General features: G+C 39.9%; 1 protein-coding gene across 1 annotated transcript in view; it reads right to left on the bottom strand.

Annotated features, from left to right (window-relative positions):
* DCDC2 (doublecortin domain containing 2) overlaps positions 1 to 19,950 on the bottom strand; it is a 151,540-nt gene that overhangs the window by 127,957 nt on the left and 3,633 nt on the right. The window contains exon 2 of the mRNA XM_069493406.1: positions 19,027 to 19,081. Coding sequence (XP_069349507.1) covers positions 19,027 to 19,081 — 55 coding nt within the window. The remainder of the gene's footprint in view (positions 1 to 19,026; positions 19,082 to 19,950) is intronic.

Below are 19,950 nucleotides of genomic sequence, written 5' to 3'. Positions count from 1 at the left end.
CTGTATATAGCTGCTTTCATGCTACAGCAGCGGAGTTAAGCAGTTATAACAGCGACCAAACAGCCTGCAAAGCCTAAGATATTTACTGTCTGTATAGAGTAAATGAACAACTGACTTAGAGAAAGGGATCCAAAGACTGATGGAGACAGAAATCTTGGAGCAGACTTGTCATGAGCACTCCACCCACTAATGTCCTATCTATATGATTCAAGTGAGGATCCCAAACTCACTCCCTTCACAACAAGGCCTTGAGAAACACATTGGTGAGGAATGTTGCTCCAGCTCTGAAAGTGCTCTAGTGATTGTTCTCCTAAGACCAGACATGCTGGTGGAAGATGCTGCATTTGAAATGGGCTTTCTTGTTTCAATGAGGTATCAGCATCCTGGGTGGCAGAAGAGAAAAGGCAGCACTTATTCTCCAGGGACGAGGCAGGCAGAGTAACCACAAGAGGCAGCGGAGCCAATGTGGTAGCCACAATGAACTGATGTGATGGAGACTAAATTATGGAATTTCTAGGATTAAAGGGACTGTACAACTTACTACTTGATTTGCATAACAAAAAATCTCCAATCTTGTAAATAGAAGCTTGATTTAAACTATAAGTTGTCTCAACCCCGAAATCAATTACCAGACATGACAGCCCCCAAAACTGACGGGGAGGCCTGGTAACCTTGCAGAAGGATGCTACAGTAATTGCACAGATAAGTATTTTGAGTCTTTCTCAAAATCTTTTCAAAGAGACCTGCAGCCATTCACCCCGGAAATATGATATGCCCTGTGGGGAATGAAATACCCAGCCCACTGAAGAATGAACAGACACTGGCCCTTAGGAGACACCAGTTCCCACTTAGATGGATAAAGTGCTTCCATCCACGGGGGTGTGTGTGTTTGTGTGTGTTTGTGTGTGTTTGTGTGTGTGTATGCATGTGTGTGTGTAGATATTAGGATCACATAGTATTGTTAATACTAAAAAGAAAGGAGAGATGATGGGAAATAATCCACTGTCCATCAGTTAGTGAATGAATAAACAGTATGGTCTTCATAAAATTGAGCAGAGTGCTGCAAGGAGAATGAGCGAAACACAGCTCCCCACAACACCACATTATGTTAAGCAAAAAAGCGAACTGCAAAAGAATGTTAGTGTATGATTCCATTTACATGAAGTTCCAAACTTAGCTATATATTGCTTTGGATTACATACATATGTAATAAAACTATAAAGAAAGATAAAGGGATAATAAATATGAAGTTCAAGATAGTGTTTACATATTAGGAGGAAACAAGAAATGGGACTGAGGAAAGACATATGCAACTGTAACTGTTATTTGTTCTGTTCTATCTCTTAAGCTGGATGGAGTACATAGATGTTAATTTTATTGTTTGTTCTATAAACTTTAAGTGTATTTTTTATTTTATATGTAAATATTATTCATAGATTTCTTAAAATAATAAAATTAATGTAAGATTCCAGCAATACTACACAGACAACACTATCAAGAGCTCAGATTCCTTCAGAACAAAAATTTGGGCCATTCCACTAGTGAAGAATCCCAAGCAGATGAAGTACTAATTAAAGGTAAGAAAGGAAGAACAAAACATAGTAGAAGAGGAAGGATTTTCTATTTGAACAGAATTCCCACCGTATGAATCTTGAAGGGAAACAGATCCCACCACCACTCACAGAAGGTGAAAAGGCCAGACATTCACTTGATCAGACCCTTTGTAGCTTAATCCATCAGCACAAGACCTTTTATTGGCCCAGTAGTCCCACCTATGGCTTTTACACCAGGGATGATGGTCCAACAAAGCAAAGAAGGTAAGAATGGTGCTATCAACAGCAACAAAGTCCACTTTCTGGAGGAAGCGTCTGAAACATCCACTGTCAAATGTCTAGAGCAGTGGTCCAACAAGCTGAATGTCTCCATTGCTCAATGGTGGTGACAGGACTGTCTTTAATGGCCTGGTCCTGTGATATAATGTGATCTGATTCTCACTGCCTTGACTCCCTTGTAACTGCTTATTCTCTGGGCTTAGTTCTCCAGCCCCATCAGATATTTTCAAAAATTCCTTTTCTGCTAAAATAAGCCATTGACATTTTCTTTTGCTTACTGCTAAAGTCCTGGCTAATTCACATGCATGTTTTTCACTGTATATTTTAGTCTTTGTGAAATTATGTAAACCCTCAATATTTGAAGAACAACTCCAAGATCTAGTCACACATTGAAGTCAATAAACATGTTCTTTATTTGCTGAAGTATTTCTCTTTCCATGTATTCATATAATAATGATCTCAACCCTTTATCAAGCATCCACTCTACGATCACCCCAGTTAGAAATAATAAGTACCACCTAGCCTCAATAGAGGCTTTTGTAGTGATCAAGCACTTACATTTACATTTTCTCCTTTTGGTAAAGCAGTCAGTATGATGTCAGTGACCCCTGTCTTATTCCACTCAGAAGCCACTCAATTCACATGGCTTTTATTAACCCCAGCAGCAACTGACATAATTTCCATTCACTGGGTTCTAAATGTGTATCAGGCACAGTGCTAGGAGCTTAACATATATCTATATATCTAATATATATCTATATATCTAATCCTCACGATAATTCTTTAAAGGACGTATTATTATTTCCGTATTTCAGATGAAAAAAGAGATCTTGGGGGAAAAATAATAGTTTATCTCCAACACTTGGTGCTCTTCACCATTATCTTCCTCCAATCCTTCAAATTGCTTTGTTTGCCTGGTAACTTGGTAGATGTTATTGAAAACATCTGGTCAGAATAGCTAAAGAAACCAATTGGCTGCTAGCAACTAATATGTCATTTAAAAAAAGAGGAAAGAAAGAAAGGAAGAAAGAAAGAGGGAGAGAGGGAGGGAGGAAGGAAAAGAAAGAAAGAAAGAAACCAACTAGCCCTTTGACAGTAGCATGGTGAACATTTTAAAAATATAAAAATTCAATCATTGGTTCTTGGCTCAATATCTCAGTCTCCAATCTCTTCACACTCTGTAGTAAATTTCCATGTAAAAATATTTTGGGTTTCCTGTGGGAGAGTTTTTTACGAGCAGATCTGCCAAAGCCATTTCAAGCACAGTACTGGAAACATTCAACATAAATATCCTGTCCTATAGGGAATATTAGCAAAGGCAAAAAAACAAAATTGTCAATTGAGAATACAACTAAAATAATTCCAGGCAAGATTTTTTGACTAACAGTGACTTATTAAAGAATAATATAATGAAAATTAAAAGAAATTGTGCCCCTTTTCTGGATTCACTTCCTAATTTTTGTCATTCATATATATATATATATATTCTCCTTCCTATCATCATCAAATCAAGGTCTGATAAATTTTTTAAAAACCCTTTACTCTTTCAAGAGCAAAAAGACACTGAATGATCATCTTTAATTAAATTTTGTTAATTTAGTAGGAAATGCACTAACACACAATATATTAACATGCAGTCCCTCCTAACTGTGAGCTCTGCAGGATCATGTCTTAGCCATCAATTTCCTCCCCTGTAAAATGTGAATAATAACAATCCCTACTTCATAAGGTTGTTGTGAGGATTAAAACAGATAATCTTTGTAAAGTGCTTAGAACTATACTAAACACAAATTAAAGAAATAAATACACATCCATACACACATACACATGCACTCACAGTGGGTTTTGGTTTTGTTTATCTTGCAATATTTGGGCTGCCTCAATGTTCAAACAGTTCACATTTCAAATATTTCTGATTGTCACTGTTATCAAAAACACAAACTGTGTCCCCTGCTTTCCTGAAGGGGAACGCCATTTACCCAGTGGCCCAGGCCAGAAACCTATGAACCATCCAATTAATCTCTCTTCCTCACCCCCACATGGAACCAGTCACTAAGTTCTGTCTCTCAGATCTGGTCCTTTTACCATCCCCACAGCCTCTCGCGTCAAGAGTACCCCATTCATCCCCATCACGTGGTCTCCCGGCCTCCAGCCTTGCTGTGGCAACAAGAGTGACTCTGGCAATTCCCCACTGAAACCACTTCCGTATCTTCCAAACAGTCAAAATTTCTTTTAAAAACCCTTAAGGTTGGTACCTTTCTACTTTGCAAGCCTCATCTCTCACCCATCTCCAGCCCACCCTTCGTTCCCAACCTCTTACCTCGCTTCAGCCAAACAGACCATGTGCCCGTTTCTCAGATTGCCCTGCACTGCCCCAGCTGCAGACAGTGGTCCGCACGTGGCATCTCCCTTACCCAGAACACCCTTCTTCCCTCTGTTTTCCTGGCTAACATCTATTCACTCCCTGTAAGTTCAACTTACATAAGCTTCCTTCCAGGAAGGTTTTGAGGATTCCCCTGGCCTACGGTAGCCACCCCTCCAGCAGCCTGGGCCTTCTGTGTCCCCCCACACAGTACACTTCCTTAGGGACAGCTTGTGGACAGCTCTGCCTTCTCCACTAGACAGCCAGCTCTGGGAAGTCTGGGGCCTTGTCTGGCTTCCTCATCATTGTAAATCTAACTGGCATGATGCCTGGTGTGGAAAAAAAGGTACTTGAAGCTTTTTTTTTTTTTTTGATGAAAAAATTTGTGATGTTAATTTTTTACGACTAAGAAGGAAGAGCCATACATTTGTGATTAGTGTCATTCCCTTAGGCTCCAAATCTTCCCCCATGAAAGGAGGTTTAAAATAATCACAAAGACATATAGCAATTCATCTACAGGCTTCTCTTCTCCAGACACTGCCAGAAAAGCCATCTTTATAATCCTTTAGGATCATTTAGATGGAGTACTAGGAGAGTGTCATTATGATTTTATAATTCTGTCTGTGTACTCTGAGCAATTACATGGTATCTGCGACACACAAGCTAAGCTAACATTGCTACATATTAAAATGCAGACATCTAACCAAGATTGTCTTTCTACGAATGAATACATTTATAGTGAGTGTTAGGTCCTCCTGACATCAAATTTGACACACACAACTCTACTAACTTGATACCATAAGATATAGAGAGCAAAGGGAATTCCTAAATAGAGAAATTATAATATGAATGTGGTTATACATAAGGAAGTGAATTGGGGAAGAAGGATGGAGAATAGAGTTTAGGAATAAATTTAAAAAGTCACTAAGTTAAAATGCTGAAAAATCTCAGAGACAAATCACATTGCCTACATTATATACATGCCTGAGTATCTGTGCTATAGGCTAATAGGTAAGGAGAGTCCAAGTTAATCAATATTATTGATAAAATAATTAAAATAGAACTAACACAAGGGAATAGCAATCTCATTAGGAATACAGGCTAGGGGAAAGGCAATTTAATCCAATTTGCATACACTATTTGACTAAATTATATTAGCCTATTGAGCATTCATGAGAAACAAGCTATACATCTGCAAAAGCCATACAAAAAGAACTTTCTTTGCTATAGTAAAAAAATATGTTTTAGTTGACATTTTAATTTTTTTTTAAATCCAGTTTTTAAAAACCAGTTGTGGAAGATCTTGTACTAGCTAATGCAAAATTTGTAATCCTAGAAATTGAGTTATATGCTCACTTCTAGAAAAACAGTTCACGAATATGGAGTTTTATCATTTAGAATATAATTTATAATATGCAACTTGAGTAACATTAGATGGCTTATTTTATAAAAATTTCTAAAAGTTGGCAGCCCAGTTACATAAGGCTGTATAATTTGAAATAGCAAAGATGGCCATGGAGGTTCATAGATCTTTGAAACTCAAAAATACTTACTGCTAGGCCGGGTGCGGTGGCTCACGTCTGTAATCCTAGCACTCTGGGAGGCCGAGGTGGGTGGATCGTTTGAGCTCAGGAGTTCGAGACCAGCCTGAGCAAGAGCGAGACCCCATCTCTACTAAAATTTGAAAGAAATTATATGGACAGCTAAAAATATATATAGAAAAAATTAGCCGGGCATGGTGGCACATGCCTGTAGTCCCAGCTACTCGGGAGGCTGAGACAGGAGGATCGCTTGAGCCCAGGAGTTTGAGGTTGCTGTGAGCTAGGCTGACGCCACAGCACTCACTCTAGCCTGGGCAACAAAGTGAGACTCTGTCTCAAAAAAAAAAAAAAAAAATACTTACTGCTAGAAAAGGGGGGGGGAATACAAAGCAGCATAGATTGCCATTAGAAATTTCCTAGAGAGAAATGTTCCAGGTTAAACATTAGACACTGCAAATATACCAAGTCAATGTTGTTTCCTCTCTCCCACAATCGGTCACTACTTAGTTCTGCCCCCAGCTAACAGGTGGGCTGAAATCAACCTTATTTCAACAAACCAAACATCCAAACTATGTAATCATGGGATGACATCTGAGCATGATCTGGCCAGCTGCTTATAAAGGAGGCTTTCACAATGACAGATGGGAATTTTCATTGTTGACCAAGCTAGACACCAGGGCACACCACCTGCATACTTCATGCTGAAATCAACCAAGTGCAAATAGAGAGCCCTACCTCTAAAAAAAAAAAATGCCTCCATCCATCTGTTCTCATATAGACTGGCACTTGTTTTATTTTGCACATAAAGATAAGACTGTTAGGCTCCTACTTTTGAAGCATGGGCCTTTTCAGTTGTTTTCCCAGCATAGCGCTACATGAGGGCTAAGTTACACATACACTTTTTCCCAACCTTTAACCAGCACCACACTTGAGAGGACCCCTGGCTCTTTGGGGAACAGTATGGAGCCAGGGACCTAGTAGATCTAAGAGCCCCTTGGGCTCTAACCCAAGTCCTTGGCCTCACTGGCACAGTGTTCTCACCATACTACCCAACCAGGGAAAGTTCAAAGATTTGTTGTTGCTGTGTGCCACTCTGAATCTTTGAAACAAAATTTCCCACAACCCAAAAATACTCCCCAAAAAAGTTAAATATTTAAGATCACATGTGTATGGACACACACACACACACACACACACTTTGTTCTAAATTATAGTGAAATAAAATTTAAAGTGTCTAACCTAAGTTTCTACATCCTAATCAAATATGAAAGTATTATCACAGATGACTTCATATAATGGTTTCTTATAACTGATTACCCTGGGTTTCACCTCCCTTATTCCTTGAACACATCACTCTCTGGGGTTTTCTTTTCTGGACATACAATCGTGGGGGAAAATGGAAACATCTCTTCGGATTGAAATGTCTGTCCAGAGTACTATGCTACCTTCCGTTCTAAATACAGAAACCACCCTCCAAAACAGGAACATTCTCCAAACCCTTTCCCTTCATGGTGTGGCTACAAGTTATAGTACTGTAAAAAAAAAATTCTGACTGGAAGTGCCAGGAAATCACAGCACCACATGCTTATCTACATGGAAGAATGCTCTGAAACTTGAGAAATGACAGGAGCTACCAACACGGATTGCTGCCAGTCAGTCCAGCAGTTTTCCCTACATGCTGCCTGCTCCCTGAAGGAGTGTGACAGCTGGGCAGCACTACTTTCAGGATTCTACAGGAAGGCTCTGACCCACAACGCCTTAGATTAGAAGGCATTTTGAAATTTATTTATTTATTTATTTATTGAGACAGAGTCTCACTCTGTTGCCCGGGCTAGAGTGCCGTGGCATCAGCCTAGCTCACAGCAACCTCAAACTCCTGGGCTCAAGCAATCCTCCTGCCTCAGCCTCCCAAGTAGCTGGGACTACAGGCATGTGCCACCATGCCTGGCTAATTTTTTCTATATATATTTTTAGCTGTCCATATAATTTCTTTCTATTTTTAGTAGAGACGGGGTCTCGCTGTTGCTCAGGCTGGTCTCAAACTCCTGAGCTCAAACAATCCGCCTGCCTGGACCTCCCAGAGTGCTAGGATTACAGGTGTGAGCCACTGCGCCTGACTTGAAATTTAAATCAATCTCAATTCATTCCACCATCTTGGCATACAACTGAAATGTGTGAGTCAGAAGAATGTATTTCTATGTAAAAATAAATAGAAAAGAGATATCACACTTTCTTTCCATAAGTTGTTAGTAGTCTTCTCTAATTTCAGAAAAAAATAACTTTTCTTTCAATCTGACCTACATTCTCCAAACTTCACACCATACCTTAATTTTGATTCCACTACCTTGTTACCCAGCAGTGACAGAGAAGAGCTAATCACCATATTTTTATAAGCATTGAAGCCAGTTATTACTTGGGCCTAAATAATTTTCTTCCCTTGAGTTAACAATATCAGATATGACTTTCCAATCTTTTTATTCTTTTCCATGTCTCGAATTCCTGGCCTCAAGTGATCCTCCTGCCTCAGCCTCCCAGCGTGCTAGGAATACAGGTGTGAGCCACTGCACTCGGCCTCTTTTCCATATATGTCACCTTTTAAAATTCTTTCCAGAGTCCTCCTACAACAATTACCTTGTTGTAATTTCTGACTGGCATGTGTTAAGTGTATCTCTATATCCGTATGGTGAGAATCTCACCACTGGCTGGCATTCAGTAGGCTCTTGGTAAACATTCTCGAGAACATGTGAAATCATACATGAGCACCATTCAATAAAAAATTGAGCACAGTTTATGTTTTTTCCATGACTAGACACTGCTATTTATCTGGTCATGTTTTCCTCTTATTCCTATTATATAGAAATAACCATACTATTCCATCAAGAATAGTTCCTCTGACTTCACCAGAAAACTCAACAAGCTCATTCCAACAATTATTCTGGTTCGAGATGATAGGGAACAAAAAGAAAAAAGTATCTATAAACAATCATCCTATAAATGTTAATCTAAATATTGATTTTCTGGCATGTACACAGGTAATTAAACTACCATCAACCAAAAGCTTGATATACCTTGGCAGACCTTCAAATGATTTGTTGTAATATTTATTCCTAAAATTTCATCTTTCTATATTCAATATAAGAATAACAAGCTCTTTTCTGTTCAATAGGTTTTGTTGTTGGAGTTGCCAAAAGGACTCTATTTTAACAGGAACTTCTATGAAATGTTTTTATGGAGAATAGTTGACACTTCAATTAAGTGGTATTTTTATTTTTAATTGACAAATGAAAATTATATAGATTTATGGGGTACAATATTATGTTATGATATATGTATACATTATGAAATGATTAAATCAAGCTATTAACATTTATCGCATTTTGTGGTAAGAACATTTAAAATCTACTCTTTTAGCAATTTTCAAATATACAATATGTTATTATTATCTATATCAGCGGTCCCCAACCTTTTTTGGCACCAGAGACTGGTTTCATAGAAGATAATTTTTCCACAGATTGAGGGGATGGTTTAGGATGATTCAAGCACATTACATTTATTGTGCAGTCAAACCTCTCTGCTAATGATAATCTGTATTTGCAGCTGCTCCCCAGTGCTAGCATCACCGCCTCAGCTCCACCTCAGAATATCAGATTCTCATAAGGAGCACGCAACCTAGATCCCTCGCATGCGCAGTTTACAGTAGGGTTTGTGATCCTATGAGAATCTAATGCTGCTGCTGAGCTGACAGGAGGCTGAGCTTATGCGGTGAAATGCAAGGGATGGGGAATGGCTGTAGATACAGATGAAGCTTTATTTGCTAGCCTGCCACTCACCTCCTGCTGTGTGGCCCAGTTCCTAACGGGCCACAGACTGGTACCAGTCATGGCTTGGGGCTTAGGGACCACAGTTCTATAGCCAATATGCTGTACAACAGATCTCCAGAACTTATCCCTCCTGTCTAACTTTAACTCTCACAAACATCTCCCGATTCCCTACCCCATCCCCACCCCTAGTGCCTGGTAACCAACATTCTATTCTCTATTCCCATGAGTTTGGCTTTTTTAGATTCTATATATATGTGAGCGCATGCTATTCAGCCATAAAAATAAGGGAAATTCTGTAATTTGCAACAACATAGATAAACATGGAGGACATTATACTACACGAAATAAGTCAGCCACAGAAAGACAAATATGTGGTATTTTTAAACATACACATTTCATTAGTCATTTGACTATTTTATTAGATACTTTTTCCATTTTTCTTAAAAGATTGATAATTATTTTCTAAATGTTTATTAAATTTATCCCTTTGTTTAGAACAGCTTATTACTAGAATAAGAAATTATACATGCTCCTTGTCTGCCAATTTCACAGATATTAAATTTCCTAAACTCATGTTTAAATGCCAAAGAGGAGATGCAACAAATGCCATGATACATGTTAAAGGCCAAATTAAAATTGCCAATCTTTCAGCTTTTTATTAGAGCTGTAATCAGGTTAGATAGATAATAATAATAGATATTTTTCATTAGACTAATATTTCACAGATTGACATAAACACTTCTCTCTTTCTCACTCGTGTTCAAACACACATAACATACATATACACACACCCATACATACATACACATACATACACACAGCTCAATACTGAAAAAGGGTGAAACAAGAAAGTGTGAAAGAAAAATGAAATACAGCCAGTTGTTCTTTAGCAGGAAACTCTTCATAGAACTTTAGCAAGATCATAGACACCTTGGAATCACCATGGTCACTGATGTGAACTGGCTTCCTTAAAAGAATGCTTCTTACTTAGGAGTCATATTAGAGAGGTAATGGGAAGGTATAAAATAAAAGATTGGGGAAAGGCTTCAATTACTGTTGGAAGAATTTACAAAAGTAGGCTTTATTTTCATTGATTCTTCAATAAATTAGCAAACCTTATTAACATAATCTTGAAAGCCTTTCTCAAATTAAAGAAATATTTAGGAATTTAATTCTTTAGTAGTTCCCCCTTTGAGGCCCCTTGGGACCACAATTCCTAAGCTAAAGATTAGTGAGTTAAACCACAGAGTCCCCATGCCTTCCTGCAGTATGGTTAATGATTACACTCAATGTAATGCCTAGAATCCCTTTCTCAACCAAAAGCCTTTAAGTAGCAAATATTATAGTATGTTTCATTAGAGATTATGTCTAATGATTACAGTGAAATGTGGACTTTTAATAATGATATTCAAAATCTTAAGGACATTCATCTGAGTAATCAACCTGAAGAACAACTAGGGTTCCCACAAACTTTTCAGACAAGGCAAAGTTTTGTGGATTCAAACGCTCCCCTCCTTTCTCTCCCCTCTGCGGTACTCCTAAAGTTCTCCACTTCAATAAGAGAGAAACAAAATTTATCCAAATTCTCTATAAGAGAATACACCTACCTTAAGAGGAGTCTACAGGATAGGTTATCCAGCAAGGAGGCTGCCACTCTTCGGGAAGACTTTCATTGGGGTCTCACTTCAGATTTTAATTTACGGATTCCTTTTGGAGGCAACACTTCTCCCAAGTAGAAAGCACACTTTGAATAACGTGAGCCTAACCTTCTACTCTCTCTTCTTGCCTATCATTCCACTTGGGACTGGCACCTCTGCCAGCAGGCGAGGACGAGCAGATAAAAGAAGGAAAAACCCAGAACAGACCCTTGACTTTTTTTAATATAAATGTGGGGTAGGGGGAAAGATTATCTTTACTGCTGACCCTGAGAATGTGGATAAGCAAGATTCAAGGAAAGAAAAATGAAGTTCTAGATTGTTCTGTATTAGAAATCAATAGGCAGAAGAAGTGGGGGTAGAGTAGAGAAGAAATGGGAGGAGGGAGAAAAGAGAGAAGTCACCGGAGCCTGAATTGGCATGTAAGACCAAGATATTTTTAAGAATGGGGAAGTCTAATATTAAGTTTTGAGTGCTGACACTTCTGTGTGACCTACAAAACCTACTCCACTTCTATAAACAATTGGCAAATTTCACCACACACAAACTTATGTGAGTTGGGTATTCATGTAGACATCAATGAAAGGATTTCATCTCTTGGTTGATGGAGTCACAAACAGACACAAACTGTAAGGAAACAAGAGAATCCATAACTCAACCCATACTTTGGAAGCAAAGCTCTGAAGAAGAAGTGAGCATAAGATAATAATCCCTACAGGAATTCACAGAAATCTTGGGAAAAAACGTTGGACATTCCAAAGGCTAAGTAATGGAGGTTCAAGCCTACTTATCCTGATCATAAGAAGGTAGACAACCCCAGCTATTATTCAGGTTACAATTAGTAGCTTAGGTGTTTATAACTCTAGAAAAATGGCACTTATTTTCCAGGAGCTTGGTATTTATTACTCCTCAAAAATTAGTCCTATTCTTCCCTAACTCATTATCAATAATAAAGTTCAAAACTATTTACCTAGCCCCCCTCCCAAGTACAGCTCTTGAATCAAATCTGCCTTACCCCAGGTTCTGCAACAAAGACCAACATTGTAGAGTTAAAATCAAGGCCTACCAGGTGAGGAAGGCTAAAGATTAGGAACCTCCATGGACAGAGACCTCATTTGTTCAGTTCCCAGGTGACAATGACAATGCCGGGCACATAACAGACACACAATAAATAAAATTGGCCCTCTGTAATCCCATATTCTGTATCCATGGATTCAAATAACTGCAGATCAAAAATTTGGGGAAAAGAAGTAAAAAATAACAACACAACAATTGAAAGCAATAAAATAAAAAAAAATACAGTATAACAACTATTTACATAGCATTAGGTATTATAAGTAATCTAGTGATGATTTAAAGTATACAAGAGTGTGTATGTAAGTTATATATAAATCTGACATCGTTTTAGCTAAGGGACTTGAGCACTAGCGGATTTTGGTATCCTCAGGGGGTCCTGACCCAATCCCCTGCAGATACCGAGGGGTGATTGTATTTGTTGAGTAAATAGCATTCATTCAATATAGCTCCAAATTATACTAAAGGGACAATAAATGCATCACACAAACATTCAACTACAACTAATTTTATCCCTGAAACAGACTCTAAATAGGTAGTGGCCATAAAGGCTTGTAAGTTATTTGAGACATCCCACCCATATGTGAAATGCAGAATAACAAGGCATGTTAAATGGACATCTACTTTAATTGGCCAATAAAGAACATCAAAACTCTGGAGAATTTAAACAATTACCAACTTATGATATGGTAGGTACTATATGGAATCAGCAGGCCTCCTAGAGATTAAAATCTAATAGATAATTCTGATGCATATGTTAACCAGGAGTCGTTATGAGGTGAAGGCAGTTTCACAATTAAAGATCTCAGGCCTGGCAAGATGGCTCACACCTGTAATCCTAGCACTCTGGGAGGCCAAGATAGGAGAATCGCTTCAAGCTCAGTAGTTCAAGACCAGCCTAAGCAAGACTGAGACCCTGTCTCTACCAAAAATAGAAAAATTAGCCAGACATTGTGGTGTGTGCCTGTAGTCCCAGCTACTTGGGAGGCTGAAGCAGGAGGATCACTTGAGCTCAGGAGTTTGAGGCTGCAGTGAGCTATGATGATACCACTGCACTCTACCTGGGGTGGCAGAGAAAGACTCTATCTCAAAACAAAAAATTAAAGATCCCAGTATAGCCAAGCACAGTGGCTCACACGTGTAATCCTGGCACTTAGGGAGGCCTAGGCAGGAGGATCACTTGAGGCCAGGAGTTCAAGGCCTCACAGTGAGCTATAATGATGCCACTAAACTCCAGCCCGGGCAACAGACAGATTCTGTCTCAAAAAAAAAAAAAAAAAAAAAAAAAGATTCCATCTAAATATGGGAATAGCAAAGCAAGTCTGAGAGCATTAGACGTAAGAAAGCAATAATCACTCAAAGAGGAGGCCCTTATGGCATTTTACAGGGGCTATGTGATTACGGGAGAAACAATGTTTCCTGTTAACTTTGCTGCTGGCTTTATATGTGTCTATCCGTCAAGCCTGACTAATAGCAAGGCAGCCTTTTTCTCTTCCATCCAAGCTGATTTTCACTCTTTCTGCCACAAACAAGATGTGACTCTTTCACAGATACAAGTATTAAATAACGCCCTCTTAATCAAGTTGTAGAAAGGGACAGTCTCAAAATCTTAATTTAAGAGAAATGAGTCAAAAATAAAAGATTCTATTACATTTAAAACCGTTTTAAACTGGCTGACCCACAACCCTAATCGCATCTGCACTTTCTCAGTCTGTGAGCACCTCTAGCCCAGCTCGAATGCCACTGGGTAATCATAGTTGGTCACTCCCCTGTCTCCTGGCCTTGACTCTGAACTCCTAAGGAGCAAGAGCAGGGAAGTGTTCGTCTTATTCCCGGTGCCTAGCACAGCTCCCAGCACATCAGAAGTGCTCTGAAGTCAAGCTGCCTATCCTTCCTCTCTGTACATAATGTCTACCAAGGCCCCTTACACAGTAAAACAGATTCTATTTATTTATTGCATTCTAAATAGCTATTTAAGAACATCAGACCAGGTACGGTGGCTCACGCCTATAATCCTAGCACTCTGGGAGGCTGAGGCAAGAGGATCACTTGAGCTCCGGAGTTCAAGACCAGCCTGAGCAAGAGTGAGACCCCGCCTCTACCAAATAGAAAGGGAAAAAAACCCAGTCGGGTGTTGTCGCAGCGTAAGCCTGTAGTCCCAGCTACCTGGGAGGCTGAGGCAAAAGGATCGCTTGAGCTGCAGGAGTTTGAGGTTGCTGTGAGCTACAATAATGCCCAGTCTACCCAGGGTGACAGAATAAGACTGTCTCAATAAAAACAAACAAGGAAACTGAACACCCCTCCTCACAACCCCCCCCAACCCCTTCATTAAAAAAAAGAAGAAGAAGAAGGTCATTATTTGGAGGACTCACTACACGGATGAGGCATGGAGCGCAGGAACGAACAGCAAGATCTACAGCTCTAAGTCAAAGCAGAAGGAGGCTTCCATTCGGAGGGTCTACAAATGGCTTCGCTGCAACATGATAAAGCCAAAAGCACTTGAACTAAACAGTTCAACACAAACTGTATCTACTAATCGAATCACTTATTACGTGATCCTAGAGATGTTCATCTATCTGTCTTTTCAGCAAGACTGGAAATTCCTGGAGGTTGAGAGGTCATGCGTGTCCTGCTTACTTTGCTTACTCTGCCCACCCTACTGCACAGTGTAAGCATTGAATCACATGGAAGCAAGTGGATATGGCAGAAAAACAGGAAGAAAGGAAGCAGAAGTCACATAAGGCCAAAGGGTAAGAGCCAAAGGGCAAAGAGTGAGGGCTGGTAAATGTATCACACCTGCAGGAGCAGAGGTCTCCGATGCATGAGGACAGGGGACTCCCACAGATTGCTAAGAGAAGGAGGAAGGAAAGGAGCTGGTAAGGCAGCTTAGAACATGGAAGCACAGAATGAGATCTGCAACCAGGCTGAGAGGAGGGAGAGGAGGAAGCAGAGAGAGGGCTGGGAAATCATAAGTAAGGAGATGAGCTGCCAAGGTCAGAAGCTAAGAAAACTGTCTTCGTTAAAACCACCACTGACACAGGGAAAACGGGAAGAAAGATGAAAACACAGCTACACCGAATGGAGGGGCGGAGGCCAGAGCACAGGGGCAGTCTGGGAGGCCTCTTTATCCAGATAGTGGGGAGGCAGAGCCCGTGGGCAGGGATGGGGCGGTCTGCTCTGAGCCCGCAGTGGCCTGACTTTGAGGCAGGTGCAAACCACCACAACAGAGTCACCTTATTCCTCTTTTTTCTTCTCCCCCTTTTCCCCCCGCCACCCCCAATTTCCTCCTGCCACCCAAAGTGTTCACCAAATGAGACCCTGTGCTTTTTTCAGGTTAGTGGAAGAGGCCCATTACAGCCCTGCCATTCCCTGTCCCCAGGACAGGGCCACAAGGAGGAAGAGGAATGGCACCGGCTGACCTGGCAGTGTCTCTTCAAAGGTGAGTCTCAAGGAACAGAAAAGAAATGACACCAACCGCAAAAGAACTTCACATGTCAAGGTGACACGCACATTCTAGCTACCATGACCTACAGTCAGCAAGTGGGTGCCATCTTGTCTAAATGATTAACTGTCTAAGGAGCAAGCAGATCATACCATGGACTTGGGTGGGGTGCTCTGAGGAAGGGGAGAGAAGCGGAATGCTACAGGTTCTGCATAAGCCCATCCAAATGCAACGGTCTTCTTATAGTAAAATGTATGGGGAATAATTAGAATTAATACACTTCAAGCAATTTTGAAAACTGAGTTGTGTATACTGGTGTGGTGGCTTTTATTATGCAGGTCCATCATTGAAAACTCAAAATGTATGGAATCACTTCCGATTTGAGAGAAATGCCCCAAATTTTGGTGAATATGTAATTTTCCTCACCCCTGATGACACATCTTTTAATAAATTTTTTTGTGTGCTACTGCAGTCCTGAAACTTTCCCTTGAAACAACTCTAAACCTCCAATTCGGTACAGGCATGTTTTAAATCCACTTCAAAAATAATTCTCTATTCTCTGATGTCCTCCCTTATATACAATCACATTCCAAAGAATACCAGTCACCAAGAGCACTTAACAAGGGGTGCAGTCTTTTCTCAGTGAACACTAATGTTGAAAGGAAGTCCTCAGCTTAGACCAAGAAATTAGAATCTATAATTTTTGTGAAAGGCCAGTGTCTACTCAAATTTTGAGCATAGATAGTCCTCCAACTTATGAACTTGTTGAATTCCAAAAGTTTGATTATAAACCAGTTGTGGTAAAGAGAGAGATAGTTCCCCATAGTAAGAATTACACACACAATAGTCAGGTTCTCAATGCCTACAAAAGCCTTTTCCACTTGTGCTCTACCTAAAACAGCAATAATAATACCGTAGAACTCATGTTCAAGGTGATATTTCCATGAGAAAATCCTTTTAGAGTTCCTTTTTGGGATGCCAGGAACCCAAAAACTCCCTTTCTGGCAATGAAAGTACAGGCTCCCCTTCCAGAAAGCAGGCTTTGCAGTGAAGGCCATGGTGTACATTTTGGGGAGAAGGGTCTTTCCAAACTGGGCATGTAAAGTGAGGGAAGTGAACACACCACTTGTCCAGCCTAGGAGGAAATGCTGGGAAGACAGAGTGGGAGAAAGGACTCCAGGGAGCAAGCGGGAAAGTTGGGCAAGGGTGGGTGGGGGCCACATGGAAGAGCATGGACAGGCAGTTTCTCATCACCTCTTCCCATCTCCTTTGCATTCCAAAAGTTTTGCTTTCTTTTCATCTGCTTTGAAAGGCTTTGTGGGGAAGGACTGAGAAGAAATGAAAGTCTACCGCGGGGCAGTAAGAGGACAGGAGTAAGGGGAAGGCAGTCTCCAGTAAGACACAGGCTGGAAGAGATGCAGTCTTATATTTGGAGGTAACGGGTAGGTTTCTCACGTGTGAGATGCACGTTCACGAATCAGAACCTGTGCATGTGGTTCGTGCATAGGCCCAAAGAGAAAACAATGGTTACTGTCCCCAAAACGGAAGCACAATTAGCAAATTAAATGAACTAGAGACCTTGTGAATGCTTCTGTTATTAAAGACAATCTCTTAAGAAAAAAAAAAAGCATATTCGGTAAATTTATTGCACACCTGTTGCAGTTTAGTAGGGACAATGTCTTCATCAAAGACACCACAATCCAGAGTAAATATACTGTGCTCACAGTTTTTAGGAATTCACACATATCAAATTCTAGTGCAGAAATCCAGGTTCTGTCACCAATTTCATGCAAGGTAGCATACTTCAAGCAGGTGTGTATCCTTCAGACAAAATCATAACCAGAACTAATCCTTTATTACAAATACCAACTGGTGGTCATTGTTTAGCTGTTACATAAACACAACCTGAAAAAATGTATACCTTTGTCTACTTTAAGCCATAAAGCCTATCAGTTTCATAAATAATCAATGTAACACACATTGAAAATCCAAAATCCAAACAAAAATACTAATTATTTTAAATAATGTCTAGGAAGAGCACCTCTTTCCGCAGATTATTTGAATGATGAATTTAACCACCTAGAAGGACCTATTTGCTCCTGTTGGGCAAACACAAAGTGAGAGGAAACGGTGAGAGTTGAGGAGAGTCTCTTTTGGGCCCTGAATTGTAAGTGAGAAAAGCTACTTTTCCTGTGAGCCATTTCTTCACTGACAGAACTCACCCATTGGAAGCACTTGTTTAAGTGGGGTCCAAATGGGAAGAAGGGCAGCCTGGGGTGATGAACAGAGTCCCAGTTTGGGTCTAACTACAATTTCCCCTATCTCACTGGGACATTTAAGGCTGTTGCCCCAATTTTGTTTTTTGTTTTATATGTGTGTGTATATATATATATATATACACACACACACATATATGGTCTCAACTCTGTTTTTAATCTATCTTTTCATCCACAAACTAAGGAATACATGCTACAGAATACCTGAAAATTCCACCTGGGTTTCAGAAGCTATGTGGAATGTGGTGGTCTGAACATCTGTTTTCATAAGACTTGTCTCCAATCTTCATGCAAGCTTTTGCTGACTATGCTCAAGTAAATTTTGATACAAGTTAAAATGGAGGTGTTTTACTGATGTCACAGAAAGTCCAACACGGCATCTATTCATCTCCTTTGAAAGCCTCAGGGGCCATCAGGGTGATCCTGGCTATTTCAGACCCTGAGCTATCAGACACAAGTTAGGACGGGGGATGTAGTTTTGGTAAAGATTTATATAACAATGCTCAGAATCTTCTAACCTGACAGCGAACATTCTCATGGATTTCAACCACAGAACACCCAGCTAGAAAATGAGAAAAGAAGAACATGTTGTGTCTGATCCTGTGTATCTTAGACAGTGGTCGCCAACCTTTTTGGCACCACAGACCAGTTTCATGGAAGACAGTTTTTCCACAGGGGATGTGGGATGGGGGTAGGTGGAGCTCAGGCAGTGATGGGAGCGATGGGGAGTGGCTATAAATACAGATGAAGCTTTGCTCACTTGTCCACTGCCCTGTTGCTAACTTTCATGGAAGACAATTTTTCCAAGGATGGTGGGAGTGGGGGGGACTCAGTCTCCTCATTTCTGACAGTGATCCAAAGAAAGGATTATCTTTGCCTTAAAACATATAATGTCCTATTTACATACATTAGAGAATTCATCTGTTGTAAGTAGAATGCCATCCAAATCTCTAAGACACACCATAAGAAACAAAAAAAGGGCACTGTTATTTATTTGAACCTTCAAACTAATATTTGCATTACCTCTGTATTAACAACGTCCATTGGTCTTTTCTTGACTTCTCCTATGTCCAAGTAACTGAGGGAAAAAAAAAAAAAAAACAAGGATTACTTTTAAAGGTTTTAAGTGAGCAAATTCCTTTTTAAAAATTATTAAAGGCTGGGCGTGGTGGCTCACGCCTGTAATCCTAGCACTCTGGGAGGCAGAGGTGGGCAGATCGTTTGAGCTCAGGAGTTTGAAACCAGCCTGAGCAAGCTCGAGATCCCATCTCTACTAAAAAATAAAAAGAAATTAGCCAGACAACTAAAAAATATATAGAAAAAAATTAGCCGGGCATGATGGCACATGCCTGTAGTCCCAGCTACTCAGGAGGCTGAGGCAGGAGGATTGCTTGAGCCCAGGAGTTTGAGGTTGCTGTGAGCTAAGCTGACGCCACGGCACTCTAGCCAGGGTGACAGAGCGGGACTCTGCCTCAAAAAATAAATAAATAAGTAAATAAATATTATTAAAAAGTAAAGCAAGTCAAAGGAAATACTTAATTTTAAAGCAAAAATCAATAGCTACTAATTAAAAGCAATTATAGTAGTAAGAACTGTTTGCACTTGTGTGAACCAGAGCTGACACCTGTCCACCCTAAACTTCAAGGGAACAGAAGTCTTAGAAATACATACTTTTATTAGGGAATTAATTTCCTTCCTAATAGTTAACTACTTATTTTATATATTGTATTGCTAATTCTTATATTAATTTGATTAAAAGAGTTCCATTAATCACAGACTTTAGGTTAAAGGAAGTATTGGCAGTATGCAGTAGAGTAACAACTGGGAAAAGCTGGGAATTCATTTTCTCTAAGAGAGCACTTTAATGACACAGAAATGCTCAGCCATGTGGGATGGTTTAGGTATTGGTTCAGCTAATAGACAGATGGGTGGATTAGTTAACCTCTG

This window comes from Eulemur rufifrons, chromosome 18, assembly GCF_041146395.1.
Source record: "Eulemur rufifrons isolate Redbay chromosome 18, OSU_ERuf_1, whole genome shotgun sequence".
Classification (NCBI taxonomy): domain Eukaryota; kingdom Metazoa; phylum Chordata; class Mammalia; order Primates; family Lemuridae; genus Eulemur; species Eulemur rufifrons.
This window is presented reverse-complemented; position numbering and strand designations above follow the sequence as displayed.